This window comes from Podarcis gaigeae (assembly GCF_964106915.1).
Source record: "Podarcis gaigeae genome assembly, chromosome: 12".
NCBI lineage: Eukaryota > Metazoa > Chordata > Lepidosauria > Squamata > Lacertidae > Podarcis > Podarcis gaigeae.
In genome coordinates, this window is record NC_139688.1 from 54,783,369 (window position 1) to 54,799,090 (window position 15,722).

The window sequence follows — 15,722 nt, forward strand, 5'->3', positions numbered from 1 at the left end:
AGCCTTTCCTAGTAGGAAAGATACTCAAAGCTCTACATCGTGTTGGTTTTCTACAACCTTTCTAGCTCTAGGACTGTCCAGGGTATTCCACACAAGGTATGAAAGTAACACTGGTTTAGATGGATTTTGAAAGAGAGAGGAGACAAGTTCATGGGGGAATCAGCAGCTGTTAGTCATAGTCATGACTGAGAAATGGGTAAAAATAAAAGAGCTGCCAACAAAATGCCTGCAAACTGGATTTAAGTGAATTGCAAATGAATTCGCAAGTAACCTATTGTGTGTTCGTTCTCTCTCTCTCTCTCTCTCTCTCTCTCTCTCTCTCTCTCTCTCTAGCTATGACAGGGGTTCCACATTCAACGTGTTTGTGGGGAAAGGCCAGCTTATTGCTGGGATGGACAAAGCTCTGATTGGCATGTGTGTGAATGAGAGGCGGTTCGTAAAAATCCCCACCCCATCTTGGCTACGGGAGCGAAGGTGTTTGTGAGTACAGAACTCTGTATGGAAATGTTCATCCAAGACAAGCTGTTGAAAATACAGAGTTTCTAACAAGTTCATCAAACCTGGTTTTTTAATGAATGTATTGCTGCCTGATAAGTCCTGTTCATGGAATATATCTATGGATCTGGATGTGTGGATGAGGAGGACATGGGACCATGCCGACAGACCCTGTCTCCCAAACTCCACATCTTCATTTTAAGTTCTGAACTTCTGAGAAACACGTGGAGTTCCTGCTTCCACATATTTAGATCTCAGGATATGTTATATGAATCGAGTTCAAGAGGCCAGCTTACTACAGGCAGGGCTACAATGTCAGACTATCATTGCTAAAGTTTCCCCCTGTTCTCCACATCAAGTCCTTTTGCCCTTTTTTTGAAAAATGTGAGGATCTTTGTTTTCTCCCCATTGTTCATTTCTTTAAGACGCACTTCTAGCTACAATTGTTGCAGAGAATATGTGATGGCAGAAATATCCATCGTGTTCCTCAGTGAGGAACAAGTTGCTGTCCTGTTCTGATCAAGATTAATTTAATACAATATGAGGCTTCAGTAGTGATGACTCTGAGCAGGGTGACAGTAGTAAAGCGAACTCGCTCTAAGCCAGTTGTTTTCCCAAATCCTTGATAAACAGAGGCACTTCAAGTTCCCTGTAGAGAGGGATTGATTGATAAACCATGCTGAGAATTCTTGCTCTGGGAGGGGAATGGTGGGCTGTATCCAGTAACTTTTAACAAACTACAGCTCCCAGAATGCTTTGGGTGAAGTCATGACAGCTTAAAGTGGTGTATTATAGTGCTCTAAATGTGGTCTCTGTCTCTGTACGCCTGGGCCACTGGTGAAACAGTTCCTTAGCCAGCCACAGTCCTTTGTGCATGCCTCCTACATCTTGAAAGACACAGTCGTTTGTTACATTAATTCAGTTTTTTCAGCAAGCATCATTTCCGTTTTAATATATTTTGCATTCACAGCTGGTGCAATTCCTGCAAACGCAGTGCTTCACTTTGATGTGCTTTTGATCGACCTTTGGAATTCTGAAGACCAAGTTCATATTCAAACTTATTACAAGCCAGAAAATTGCACAAGAACTATCCAGGTGTCTGATTTTGTAAGATACCATTACAATGGGACATTTCTAGATGGTACACTGTTTGACTCGAGGTAGTTAATATATATTTCTTTCTTTTTATTATTCATGTTTTCTGAGGTCTTGATTTTTGAGGGCTTGTGTGAGAATTTACATAAAAATGTGAATGAAAATATTTTGTTGGCAGGGCTGGGAACAAAATCTATGCCTGAGGCTTACGAAAACCACTTCCTGTCAGTATAAGACAACATCAGACTCAATAAACCAATGGTCTCTCATGCCTGCTATAAGGCAGCTTCAAATGTTCAGCTTTTAACCACTAAAGCAATAGGGAAAGAATGTGGCATATTTGATGTCTTTGCCTTTGTGCAACTAAGTTTTGTTGTTTTATACTCTGTATACTTCGAAAATGGTTTGAAACAAAATGCTCATCGGTCTACATTGATTTTACTCTGCCCAACTCATCACATTTTTTCCTGCTTGCAGTGTTAAAAAGGAAGACACTGGCTATGAGTAACTGGCTTTTTATTATATTTTCAGCCACAATAGAATGCGAACATATGACACTTATGTGGGTATCGGTTGGCTGATCCCCGGTATGGACAAAGGTCTCCTTGGAATGTGTGTCGGAGAAAAGCGCATTATCACAGTACCGCCTTTCCTGGCGTATGGAGAAGACGGAGATGGTAAATGCCAAACTTGTTTATGCCGCTAGTGAATATTAGGCAACTCTGAGAAACATAAATCAAGAGAAGATCTTTCCACAGAATTTGAACTCATGTTTTGTGTAGGAAGCAGCTGATTAGTCAATCAACTCAATATCTGATCGCCCAGAGAATGTTCATCTTTAATCTCAGTTACAGTTGAAGGAAAAGCTTAATTTCTTTAAACTTTCTCTTATTTTTTTCCAGATAGAAAATTGGCAGAATAACCAGACTGCTATTAACAAAATGGAAGTTATTTTTAAAAAATTCCTGGAAGCAGCATCTCTTATGTTAATAAACATAAGTTGCTTTAGAATTGGTGGGGGTGCAAAGAAATGAAATGGAATAGATGTGGGGGTTAAGGGTATGTATATATGTGGGGCTAGCTTGAATTTCTTTATGAATTCTTGCATTGACTTAAATGCCTACCATCCACCTTGGTTATAGGTAAAGAAATCCCGGGTCAAGCGTCTCTGGTCTTTGATGTGGCTCTCCTAGATCTCCACAACCCCAAAGACAGCATTGCTGTGGAACAACAATATGTGCCTGAAACCTGTGAGCGTAGAAGCCAAGTCGGGGACTTCCTCAGATATCATTATAATGGTACACTTTTGGACGGCACATTGTTTGATTCTAGGTAACCACACTGTGTAACCAACACACGTTTTCTATTTTCTGTTTCTTTCTTTGTGTGTTTTTATAGCTCTGTTCTGATGAGTATTCTTTAAAGGTATTCTAAGTAGTTTGGTATATGTCTTCAATAATTAATAAATAAGACTAAGAAAAAGTTTTTAAAATTAGAATAATGGTTCCAATGGATGTGGGTTATCCTGAGCCAGTGTGGTGTAGTGGTTAAGAGCGGTGGACTCGTAATCTGGTGAACCGGGTTCGCTTCCCCGCTCCTCCACATGCAGCTGCTGGGTGACCTTGGGCTAGTCACACTTCTCTGAAGTCTCTCAGCCTCACTCACCTCACAGAGTGTTTGTTGTGGGGGAGGAAGGGAAAAGGAGATTGTTAGCTGCTCTGAGACTCCTTTGGGTAGTGATAAAGCAGGATATCAAATCAAAATCCAAAAATCCAAACTCTCATTTTTTCTCTGTTTGAAACAAAAGATTTAAGTAATAAATGCACAGAAGATGATGGCATGGATTACTACATTCAACAAGCAGACAGAAAAGCACAGCTAATAGGACACTAGCACATAAAGTAAACACATTTGGGAAAATTTAAAAATACTTCCTATTTCTCCTCTTGAGTAACTTTAGTGTATAAATGTTTAGTGGGTTTTCCACTTTCCATGATAATAAATGGGAAGCAAAAGTAGATCTGTGCTAAAGCTTGTTTGTAATAACTTGTACAGTAAAAAACAGTTCTTTACGTTTATAGCATGTTTTATCAAAACATGTCAATGTGCAATAAGAATAATATCACCAACCAAAACATTAAGTGCTTTGCTACTTTCTGTTGTGGATAATTGCTTTTGGACATTTGCTTCCAGGGCCACATGATTTAACAAAGAGCATCTGTTTCAATAAACCTAAAAGAATAGAAAAAAAATAGCCATTACATCCCATCTTAGCACTTAGTGCTTAGATTGGAGATAACAGATCTCTATTTCTGATGCTATATAACATCAAGTGACTGACAGATGGGCGTGGTTTGTCCAAAACATCCTGGCAGCCAAATTCAGAGGCATGGTGGACCTAGGTGCACAGTGAGAGCTCCTTTATTACTTTGTTAGACCCCTGTGCTATTTTTGCTGACATACTTCAAAGATCAACATCTTTCAAACAGAACATCTATCAAACAGAAAAGATGAATTACTGTTTCAGATGGTACTAGCCACTAGAATTGTCTGTGCATGATAATGAAAGAGAAAAGAATCACCTTCATAAAAGCATGGCTACTTTGAGTAAGATCTATGGATTATGTGGGTTAGATAGGGAAAACAAGGGTTTAAGAAGTTTGAATCTGGGACCCATTTAGGAATTTATGGAATAAAAATCAAGGGGTGACAAGACACAACCCTATGTCATGAGAGTAGTGTCTCTTGTTTGGATGACATTAATATGCTATTCTGGCTCAGTTTTTTATTTTGTGTTCTTCATACCACAAAGTGGATCGCTTTTCTAGTTTTGTTCATCTTACGTGACTTCTCATTTTGCTGCTATACGGTATATTAAAATAGTTTTCTTGTCTATGCGATTGGTCTGCTCAGTATTGTTTAAGGTTACTTCACCTATCAGTTAATATATTTGTAATCCTGTTACCGTATTTTTCGCTCTATAAGACGCACCAGACCACAAGACTCACCTAGTTTTTGGAGGAGGAAAACAAGAAAAAAAATATTCTGAATCTCAGAAGCCAGAACAGCAAGAGGGATTGCTGCGCAGTGAAAGCAGCAATCCCTCTTGCTGTTCTGGCTTCTGGGATAGCTGCGCAGCCTGCATGCGCCCCATAGGACGCACACACATTTCCCCTTACTTTTTTGGGGGGGGGGAGTGAGTCCTATAGAGCAAAAAATACGGTACATATTTGGCTTGCTTTTTTATTCACAGTTGAAGTTTTACCATATTATACACATATATGTATTTGTTTTGCTAGCTTTCCTCACTTCTTCTAGTCACACTTAGGTTTGGTGCTATTATAAGACATGACTTCATCAATTTCTCCAACCCCTGTTGATACTTTTTTCTGATGTTTTTGCTGTCAAGCCAGTAAGCTATGGGCATACTGATAACAGTCTTAGTTAAGCAAAGGTTTTTCCTTTTTGCCTGTAGTTATTCACGGAACCGAACATATGATACCTACATTGGGAAAGGTTATGTGATTGCTGGGATGGATGAAGGCTTGCTTGGCGTGTGCATTGGAGAGAAGAGGAGAATAACCATCCCACCTCACTTAGGGTATGGCGAAGAGGGAAGAGGTGAGTGCTGTTTTTAATTCAGCAGCAGTGCCCTCTAGTCATTCTTTTACTTCAGCATTTAAAAGATTTAAGGCCCAGTGCATTGCATGGAATAAGTTTGTTGGCCTTCCATCTTCCATATATATATATATATATATATATATATTTGCTTTCGTAGATTTTCACGGGTACAGGAATGCAGGTTTTGGTGTCCTCGGGTGTCTTCCCGTGTAAAAGTTGGGGTGTCTAGGCGACGTTTCGACGAGGTCTCACTCGTCATCTTCAGGCTGGTGCTTTCGGCTTCTTGTTACTGGAACAGAGCGGGATCTCAATGTTTGAGTTCCTATAAATACTGTAGAGGGGGTGTGGTGTCTAGCCTCCAATGTTCTGGGCAGAGAGGAAGTTCCCAGGCTAGTGTGCCTTTTCTTCTTTTGTTCCTTAATTACTTGAGAGATACCTTGAGTGATTTCTTGAGTGATATCCTGAGTACCACTTAGGTGGGTCATTAGGTGTGGATTAGTTGCTAAAGTCTTTGTGTCTTGACCTCTTGAACTTTGTGAAGAGTTTTCCTGAGAAGATGGCTGTATTGCACTTAGTTGTGCTTTGGCTTGGCTTCGTGTATAGGGGCGAGCTGTGGTTTTGTGGCTTGTGTCAGCCAGATCTGTGTAGGGATTGCAGGGGGGTGCAGCATCCGGAGGTGCCACCATGGATTGGCTACTGGATGGTGTCAGTAATTCATCTGTGGAGAGGGTCTGGGTTTGGGTCTGGTGTGGTTGATTGGTGTTGGCGTTCTGTGTGCCTCTGGATCTGGTGTCAGTTTTTGTGGGGAGGGCTAATTTCCAGATGTCTGGCAAGCGGGATGTGTCGTCACGCTTGTTCATGTTGTGAGGGTGTTTCTCTATCTCAATGGCTTCCATGATTATTCTCTTGTGGTGATGTTCCGTGTTAAAGAGCAATTTGGAATCTGCAAAATTAATTTCGTGTCCTGTTTCTTTCATGTGTTGGAAAAGAGAGGAAGTTTTTTCTTCTTTTTTGACGTCCTAATCTACAAAAAACCTGATGGCTCCCTAGGACACACTATCTACCAGAAAAAAACACACACCAACCGCTACTTACATGCACAATCACACCACCACCCTGCACAAATAAACTCCGTAGCCAAGACTCTCATCTCCAGAACCAAACGCCTGGCTGACAAAGACCACTTGACAACTGAGTTACAGAATCTCTCAAATGTGTTAATTGCCAATGGATACCAGCAAAACAGGATTACGAAGCTAATCCAAAAGGAAACACCCCCCAAAAACCAAGACACAGAAGAAAACAATGGCATGGCCCTCCTTCCTTATATCAAGGGCACTACAGATAAAATTAGCAAAATCCTCCATAAACACAATATCAAAACAGCCTTTTGCACCAACCAAAAAATAGCCAATATCCTCAGAAACCCCAAGGATAAAATCCAGTTGGAAAACCAAGGGATCTATGAAATACCCTGCAAAGTCTGCCCAGCCACGTACATTGGACAAACAAACAGACGAATAAATGCACGTATCGCAGAACACAAGAATGCCGTCAAAAAAGAAGAAAAAACTTCCTCTCTTTTCCAACACATGAAAGAAACAGGACACGAAATTAATTTTGCAGATTCCAAATTGCTCTTTAACACGGAACATCACCACAAGAGAATAATCATGGAAGCCATTGAGATAGAGAAACACCCTCACAACATGAACAAGCGTGACGACACATCCCGCTTGCCAGACATCTGGAAATTAGCCCTCCCCACAAAAACTGACACCAGATCCAGAGGCACACAGAACGCCAACACCAATCAACCACACCAGACCCAAACCCAGACCCTCTCCACAGATGAATTACTGACACCATCCAGTAGCCAATCCATGGTGGCACCTCCGGATGCTGCACCCCCCTGCAATCCCTACACAGATCTGGCTGACACAAGCCACAAAACCACAGCTCGCCCCTATACACGAAGCCAAGCCAAAGCACAACTAAGTGCAATACAGCCATCTTCTCAGGAAAACTCTTCACAAAGTTCAAGAGGTCAAGACACAAAGACTTTAGCAACTAATCCACACCTAATGACCCACCTAAGTGGTACTCAGGATATCACTCAAGAAATCACTCAAGGTATCTCTCAAGTAATTAAGGAACAAAAGAAGAAAAGGCACACTAGCCTGGGAACTTCCTCTCTGCCCAGAACATTGGAGGCTAGACACCACACCCCCTCTACAGTATTTATAGGAACTCAAACATTGAGATCCCGCTCTGTTCCAGTAACAAGAAGCCGAAAGCACCAGCCTGAAGATGACGAGTGAGACCTCGTCGAAACGTCGCCTAGACACCCCAACTTTTACACGGGAAGACACCCGAGGACACCAAAACCTGCATATATATATATATATATATATATATATATTCATTTATTTATACCCCGCCCATCTGGCTGGGCTTCCCCAGCCTCTCTGGGCGGCTTCCAAAAAAATATTAAAATACTGTAATACATCAAACATTAAAAGCTTCCCTGAACAGGGCTGCCTTCAGATGTATTCTAAAAGTCTGGTAGTTGTTGTTCTCTTTGACATCTGGTGGAAGGGCGTTCCACAGGGAGGGTGCCACTACCGAGAAGGCCCTCTGCCTGGATCCCTGTAACTTGGCTTCTCGCAGGGAGGGAACTGCCAGAAGGCCCTCAGTGCTGGACCTCAGTGTCCAGGTAGAACGATGGGGGTGGAGACGCTCCTTCAGATATACTGGACCAAGGCCGTTTATATATATATATATATATATATATATATATATATATATATATATGCTTTCGTAGATTTTCACGGGTACAGGAATGCAGGTTTTGGTGTCCTCGGGTGTCTTCCCGTGTAAAAGTTGGCTAGTTCACTAGCCTGGGAACTTCCTCTCTGACCAGAACATTGGAGGCTAGACACCACACCCCCTCTACAGTATTTATAGGAACTCAAACATTGAGATCCCGCTCTGTTCCAGTAACAAGAAGCCGAAAGCACCAGCCTGAAGATGACGAGTGAGACCTTGTCGAAACGTCGCCTAGACACCCCAACTTTTACACGGGAAGACACCCGAGGACACCAAAACCTGCATATATATATATATATATATATAAATGTTTAAAATTAGATTTCTTTTGTTATAGCAATTCCCTCCCTCCCGTTGACTTCCCTCATCTTGCCCTTCTGGCGTGTTACATTATTTGTTATCTTCTGCATGTTAAATAATTTTAAGTGTTATTGCATTGTCTTTCTTCATATTTTACTTGAATAAAATTGTTAATGTTTCTTCAAAGGCCTTCCATCTTTCTGGTTAGAAGATAGGAATCAGTGGAAGCTGCTGTAGCCCTCTCTCCTGGCAAAGCTTCACTTTGTCCTCCTTTGCTTGGAGGCAGAACTTCTCAGCTCTCCTGTTTTCTTGTTGGCTCCTTGTTTACAAAGAAAGAGGCGTTTCCCCTTCTTTTTCTCCTTCCGCTCTTCTGTTTACTGCCGTTCCCCCACTCCCACCCGCTTGGGCTTTTGCTCAGTGGCTTCAGACCAGCCTAACACCTATTCGGGTGGTCAAACAACCCCAAGGAACCTTGGCATTAGCTGCTGGGCAAACCCCAATGCCAATGTAGTCATTGACATATTGTAATCATATTTGTGGTCAGTGCCAACTCCACTTTCCATAAGCAAGGTGAGTGAATTCTCCCCTCTTTCTGCCCAAATCCATCCCACAGTGCAGCAGCAGTATGGCACAAGCTGAACATCAGGCAGGTGCTCAAAATTTACATCAAGCCCACATACAAACAAACTGACCCCGTTTGTCTCCTTTCGCCTAGGCCAGCCTTTCTCAACCTGTGGCCAGAGCTCAGGGATGATGGGAGTTGTAGTCCAACAACATCTGGGAACCCACAGGTTGAGCACCGCTGACCTAGGCAGTTTAGCTAGGCGGATTAAGGCTTGCATGGCTCTGGTTCATGAAGCTCTCCAGCTTCCCATGTCTTCTACTGCCACCATGGCCCCTTCTGTTACAGCATCTGCCCTAGGCAGGCTGCTTTTTCCACCAATGCACCAGTATAGTAGTCCTGCCATGTGGCCACTTGGTCCTCACCTAGCCTGTTCACACTCCACTGCAAGATCATGCCTCAGCTGAGACTGCTTTTTTTGCTTAGGATGTTGTTGTTGTTTAGTCGTGTCTGACTCTTCATGACCCCATGGACCAGAGCACGCCAGGCACTCCTGTCTTTCACTGCCTCCCGCAGTTTGGTCAAACTCATGCTGGTTACTTCGAGAACACTGTCCCACCATCTCGTCCTCTGCCGTCCCCTTCTCCTTGTGCCCTCCATCTTTCCCAACATCAGGGTCTTTTCCAGGGAGTCTTCTCTTCTCATGAGGTGGCCAAAGTATTGGAGCCTCAGCTTCATGATCTGTCCTTCCATTGAGCACTCAGGGCTGATTTTCTTAAGAATGGATAGGTTTGATCTTCTTGCACTCCATGGGACTCTCTAGAGTCTCCCCCAGCACCATAATTCGAAAGCATCTATTCTTCGGTGATCAGCCTTCTGTATGGTCCAGCTCTTGCTTCCATACATCACTGCTGGAAAAACCATAGCTTTAACTATACGGACCTTTGTCGGCAAGGTGATGTCTCTGCTTTTTAGCTTTTAACTAGGAATACTGAAAATATAATTATCTCATGTCTCACCATCTCTTGAAAGTGCATGGAATTCGTGCTAGTGGAAAATTATCACACTTGCCAAACTCTGAAAAGCCCCTTTCATGACATTTGGAGATGACCAAGTCTCATTTGGGGAGTACATAGTTTTAGTAGATCAGAACAGTTCTTTACTGTAAGAGCAGAAGGGTGGGTGGCTTCTTTTCATATTTCATATCATTTATTGTTCTAGGAAAGATTCCGGGATCTGCTGTGCTGGTCTTTGATATTCATGTGATAGACTTCCACAATCCATCTGACTCTGTGGCTATTACCACCCATTACAAACCTAGCAACTGCTCTGTTCTGAGCAAGAAAGGCGATTACGTGAAGTATCACTACAATGCCTCACTCTTAGATGGCACTGTGCTAGACTCAACGTAAGTATGTAGTTTAGCAGTAAAGAACAATAGAAGCATGAAACTGGGAATATTTTGTGCATGTGGCCCTACCCAATCACTTATTTTTATAAATCTGCTTTCATTAAGTCACAATTGGTGAGAGAGTAAATGATGAAGGGAAGAGCTAATTAGACTGAGGGGTTTCTGAATTCTGGGGTCACTTGTCTTAACAAATTTTCTGCATGGTCCAACTTGTAATTTATTTCTTAAAGGTAAAGGGTAAGGAACCCCTGACAGTTAGGTCCAGTCACGGACAATTCTGGGGTTGCGGCGCTCATCTTGCTTTGTTGGCCGAGGGAGCCAGCGTACAGCTTCCGGGTCATGTGGCCAGCATGACTAAACCGCTTCTGGCGAACCAGAGCAGCGCACAGAAACGCCGTTTACCTTCCCACTGGAGCGGTACCCATTTATCTACTTGCACTTTGACGTGCTTGCGAACTGCTAGGTTGGCAGGAGCAGGGACCGAGCAACGGGAGCTCACCCTGTCACGGGGATTCAAACTGCCGACCTTCCGATCAGCAAGCCCTAGGCTCTGTGGTTTAGACTACAGCGCCACACGCGTCCCATAATGTATTTCTTAGAAAGGGTCTATTAAGAATTCAGATCATCACATAGAAATTGGAAATGGTAAATGTCAAAAGGCTAGAGGAGGTGGAATTCTGATGTTACATTGGCACATCCTAGCTTATGAACTACTATTTTCTTCTTTCAGGTTTAGCCTTGGGAAAACCTATAATATAGTGCTGGGTTCTGGACAGGTTGTATTGGGAATGGATATGGGTCTCAGAGATATGTGTGTTGGAGAGAAAAGAACAGTTATTATCCCACCCCACCTTGGCTATGGAGAGGCTGGAGTTGGTAAGTGAAGCTAATAGTGATGCTGACACACAAATGTGTCTGGTCTTCTTCTGTAGCATGTGTCACAGCTCACTTCTGTGAGCAGTCTTGTTTTGTTCCTTAAATGTGTTCATTGGTTCATGTACAGCTCTGAGGTGGTGTATCTTCCATGCAATTTAAGTAAGAATATTAGTCTAAAAAGGTATATTCACAACATGAGATGTTGAGAATATAGCTGTGTAATGATATTATTTATTATTATTATTTATTATTATTCCCCCCCCCCATTTATTACCCACCCTTCCCACCAAGGTCCCAGGGCGGGTTACAATTAAAAACACAATATTAAAAAGTTTAAAACTTAAATTTATAGAAATATGTTGTAAAAATATATACTTCAATTGTTAAAAGCTAAGGTAAAGAGGTGCATCTAATATTATATTATATTAATTATATTATATTATATTATATTATATTAAATTATATTATAATATTATTAATATGGTTTTCTCTCAGAATGAAAATAGCCCAAATTAATAAAGCAATGGGGAAAGGCTATACATACTTGTGAATTAGCAAACAACCTTACCTTAAGTGCAAATAGTCACAAAGCATAGTGCACCTTCTAAGATAAAGATTACGTTAGCTATATTTCTTTTGGATGCTGCAGGCCTTATTTTCTCATATTTTATCTTGCTGATGTTTCTAAGCCAGGGGATGAAATCTGAACAATTTGTATTAACTGCACAATTTGTGAATGCTGGGGGTGGACCAAATTCCAAAATGCTCCTACATAACAGAAATCTAACTTTATTTTTTGTTAATTACTGTTACAGAAGGAGAAGTGCCTGGTAGCGCCGTATTGGTTTTTGACATTGAACTGTTCGACTTGGTGTCTGGCCTACCAGAGGGCTATATGTTTGTATGGCATGAGGAAGTCTCTCCTAATCTCTTTGAGGAGATTGACAAAGATAATAATGGAGAGGTTCTTTTGGAAGAGGTAAGGTTTTGGTTAGTAAAGCTGCATTGGAAAAAAATCTATAGGAGCTAGTAGGTCCACATATGACAGCATACAGGACACTGAGTGGAGCCCCAGTCTTCAAGCAATATATTTAAGATCATGTTTCTATTCTGACGGGACAATCATTTATGGAAAATTAAAACAAATATTTCTACCCATAGCAATGCATACGATCATGCAGTTGCTTTGGACATTCTACAGAAACAAGAGACCAATGTGCTTCTAGGTCTTGAGCACAGGAGGGAGATACGGTACATATTCCTACACAGAGAATAGCTACTCCAGTTAAGAGGATCTGATTGAAGCCCAGCTTAACTGAATGTCTGTGACATAGGTCCCTAACAAAAAAATTCACTCAAAGGGTCAGGGACTCAGCAGCTGTTACAGTAGTAATGGATACAAACACTGCTTTTCCAATTCCTTTTGGTTATTTGAAATTCCAGCAGCGGCAGCAGTACTGGCATGCACCTTGGAATTTAAGTACTAATTTGACACCTGAACCTCTCAAATGACCCATTTACAGTGGTACCTTGATTTAAGAACAGCTTAGTTTATGAACAACTTGGATTAAGAACGCAGCAAACCTGGAAGTAGGTGTTTTGGTTTGTAAAGTTTGCCTTGGAAGCAGAACATGTTTCACTTCCTGTTGAGTGTGTTCCATTTGTAAATGGAATCCTCTGCTGCTATGGGAAAGCACGCCTTGGTTTAAGTCTAGAACGCTTTGGTTTAAGAACAGGCTTTCGGAACAGATTAAGTTTATAAACCAAGATACCACTGTACTCACTAGAGATAAAGTATTAACTGGTATTTCTTTAGCACTTTATGTGAATATGAGGGGACAGATGCAAAGGTACCACAACATCCTATTCGTTGGAGTTTTAAGATTAAATAACCTGGCTTCAAACTTTATTTTACTTTTCTCTAATGTATTTACTTTTTAAATTGTAGTTCGGCAACTACATCCACGAACAAGTCAAGGCTGGCAAAGGAAAGTTAGCTCCTGGCTTTGATTCTGAAACAATTGTGAAAAACATGTTCAGCAATCAGGACCGAAATGGAGATGGCAAGATAACCGCTGATGAATTCAAACTCAAAGACCAAGAGCCACAGGAACATGACGAACTGTAGTTTGTTTTTAAAATTTGTAGGAGCTAAACTGCTGTCAGAATGTATGCACAATAGAAGTGGTTTGAAATGTGTGTGTGTATACTTAAAAGTGTGGACAGTGAAAATGAATACTCCTGTCTTTGTAAGAGTGAAGTAGGCTAAAGTAAGGGGAAGATTGTGGCATTTTTATAAAACGTGAAATGCCTCAAAATTGGTTTCAATGACTTAAAAAAAAAATAGTGACACAAATCTTGTGAGGTATTTTTTGAGCGGTGGTAAAGAATTTTGAGCTTAGAACAAAAATGTACATTTCTGATAAACTCCTGCGCCACAGCCCTGTTCGGTTACTCTCCAACTGTAGTTTTATAATCATCTCTCCATGATGATGGGAGCAACTGCACTAAATCTTTTTCAAAGCCGTTATCTCAAATGCTATGGTAGTACCATGAGTAGTACTGGAGATGGGGAGTCATGTTTCCCTAAGGATTGTAACTGAAGCTATGAATACAAAAACCATTCACAAAAAAGTGTATATCATTCTTTGCCCTGTATCAGAACATGTCCATTTATTTTAATGGGCCTACTCTTGAGTATCACCCTGAAATTAGTCTGTCCTCACTAACATGTATTATAGAAAAAAGAAAGCAGAACTGTACTAGAAATATGCTGCAATATGCATAACGGTAGATTGTAATTGTGTATACAACATATGGCTACTCCATCTCCTTTTTTGTGCAGTGACTCCTCAACTAGAGAACTGTCATAAGTGTACTTCAGAGTGAATCTCAGGTCTCATTTGTGTCTAAAAACATTTTGTTGATCATAGAATTGTAGAGTTGGAAGGGACCATGAGGAACATCTAGTCCAGCCACCTGCAAGAATATGAACCTTACGGGGATCGAATCGGCACCACACACTACGCAACTGAGCTAATACCCTGCGGCTAAAGAGCACAAGAGCATAAATTAAGTGAGTGACCTCCCCCAAAGGGAAAAGGAGCACAAAGTCACGGTCCTCCCACTAATGGGAATGTACAAAGCGTCTTCTTTTTTAATTGTAGAATGGTGCTAGTTCTAAACTACATACCTTTCAAAACACTTTTGCAGTAAGCAAAGTTATGTTTTATATGCTTTGTAATATTATTAATGTCTTAAGGGTTTGTCAAGTGTGATACATGCTGTTATTTTTATTAAAATAAAATATGGACAGACACATTCTGCACTACTCTTCCTCCATGTACAGGCGACTGGGGATGGGGAAAGGCTTAACAGGGACAATATTGATCTAAATTATGGTTTTCAATATATATCTGAACTGCTTGGCTAGCTCTGGAATTGGAGCTGGGACATAGGGGTTCAGATCACATAAAAAAGTTCTCTGAAAGGTGAACAAACCATTTATGTAGCTGTAGCCCAACTATTGAGGCAAAGTGTACAGTGTGAATGAGCAAATGTAAATTAATATTGTATTCTTTCACCTTTTATAATTAACTGCAGGCTGAATGTGGGTAACAAATGATATGCACCAATTATGAACAGTACTTTAAATAATACTGGCTGCTTTTTTGTTTCTTTTTCCGGCAGAAGGAGAGTGGTGGTTTTTTGGTTTTAAGCTACCCTTGTAAGTAAAAGCTGTTTAGTAACAGTGAAATGAGATGAAAAAACTCCCCATCAAAGCTCTCTAGAATTGATATATGTAATCAGCATTATTAGATATCACCTAAAACAATACCATGTATCTGCACAAAGAGCTGGGCTAGAATCATAGAATTGTAGAGTTGGAAGAGAGGGTCATATAGTCCAATACCCTGCATTGCAGGAATCTCAACTAAAGCATTGTTGAAAGCATTGGGCTCTTATGGGAAACAGATTCATATAGGCAATTTGTCTCACACGGGTCTGTTCCAAGTAGTAATCATGCATGAGAATTGGGCATGGATCCACCTGCCTGGTAGCCGTTACAAGAAGCAGCAGCCTGCAGCCAAAAGCAAGGCATGCCAATATGGTAGAAGCTCCTCTTCCAGACTGGCAGCTCCACTTGTTCTGGATAGCTTTCCTAAGGAAGAGATGGGACTTGTTTTCCTGATTGGGTTAAACAGTAAACCCGTGAAAGAGTTTTACCTGGTTTGTAAGTACCAAATTAATCAGTCCACACCTTCATTAATGAGAATGCACATAAATAAAATTTAAAAGTTTGCCGTCTCCAATTTTCTTGTTTTGTTCCAAAGACAATGGACACCATTCCATAAATGCTCTCCCCATCTAGCTTGAAGAAATGAGTGTCCCTTTGGAGTAAACTAGGAAGCACAAACCCTTCTGAGAACCATTTGAAGGAGAAAAGATCCCAGCTTGTGTTGGATAGTAGATCAAAACTGGCCAATTCCACATCCTCTCCTGCTTCCTAGTTTAGCTCCAAACCAGCCTCTA

General features: G+C 41.1%; 1 protein-coding gene and 1 long non-coding RNA gene across 2 annotated transcripts in view; one reads left to right on the forward strand and one right to left on the reverse strand.

The window, feature by feature from the left end:
• The window catches only part of FKBP9 (FKBP prolyl isomerase 9), a 17,664-nt gene extending 3,156 nt beyond the window's left edge, over window positions 1-14,508 (forward strand). Inside the window, 10 exon segments of the mRNA XM_083706350.1 lie at window positions 334-451; window positions 453-480; window positions 1,466-1,655; window positions 2,122-2,267; window positions 2,733-2,922; window positions 5,066-5,211; window positions 10,124-10,310; window positions 11,044-11,189; window positions 12,005-12,168; window positions 13,138-14,508. Coding sequence (XP_083562476.1) covers window positions 334-451; window positions 453-480; window positions 1,466-1,655; window positions 2,122-2,267; window positions 2,733-2,922; window positions 5,066-5,211; window positions 10,124-10,310; window positions 11,044-11,189; window positions 12,005-12,168; window positions 13,138-13,317 — 1,495 coding nt within the window. The 3' untranslated portion in view covers window positions 13,318-14,508.
• Window positions 14,131-14,908, reverse strand: LOC310828703. Its single transcript, XR_014557073.1, has 2 exons — window positions 14,644-14,908; window positions 14,131-14,610 (listed from the first exon to the last, which is right to left on the reverse strand). It is a non-coding gene; the product is annotated as an uncharacterized lncRNA (long non-coding RNA).
• Window positions 14,909-15,722: the final 814 nt, after the last annotated feature.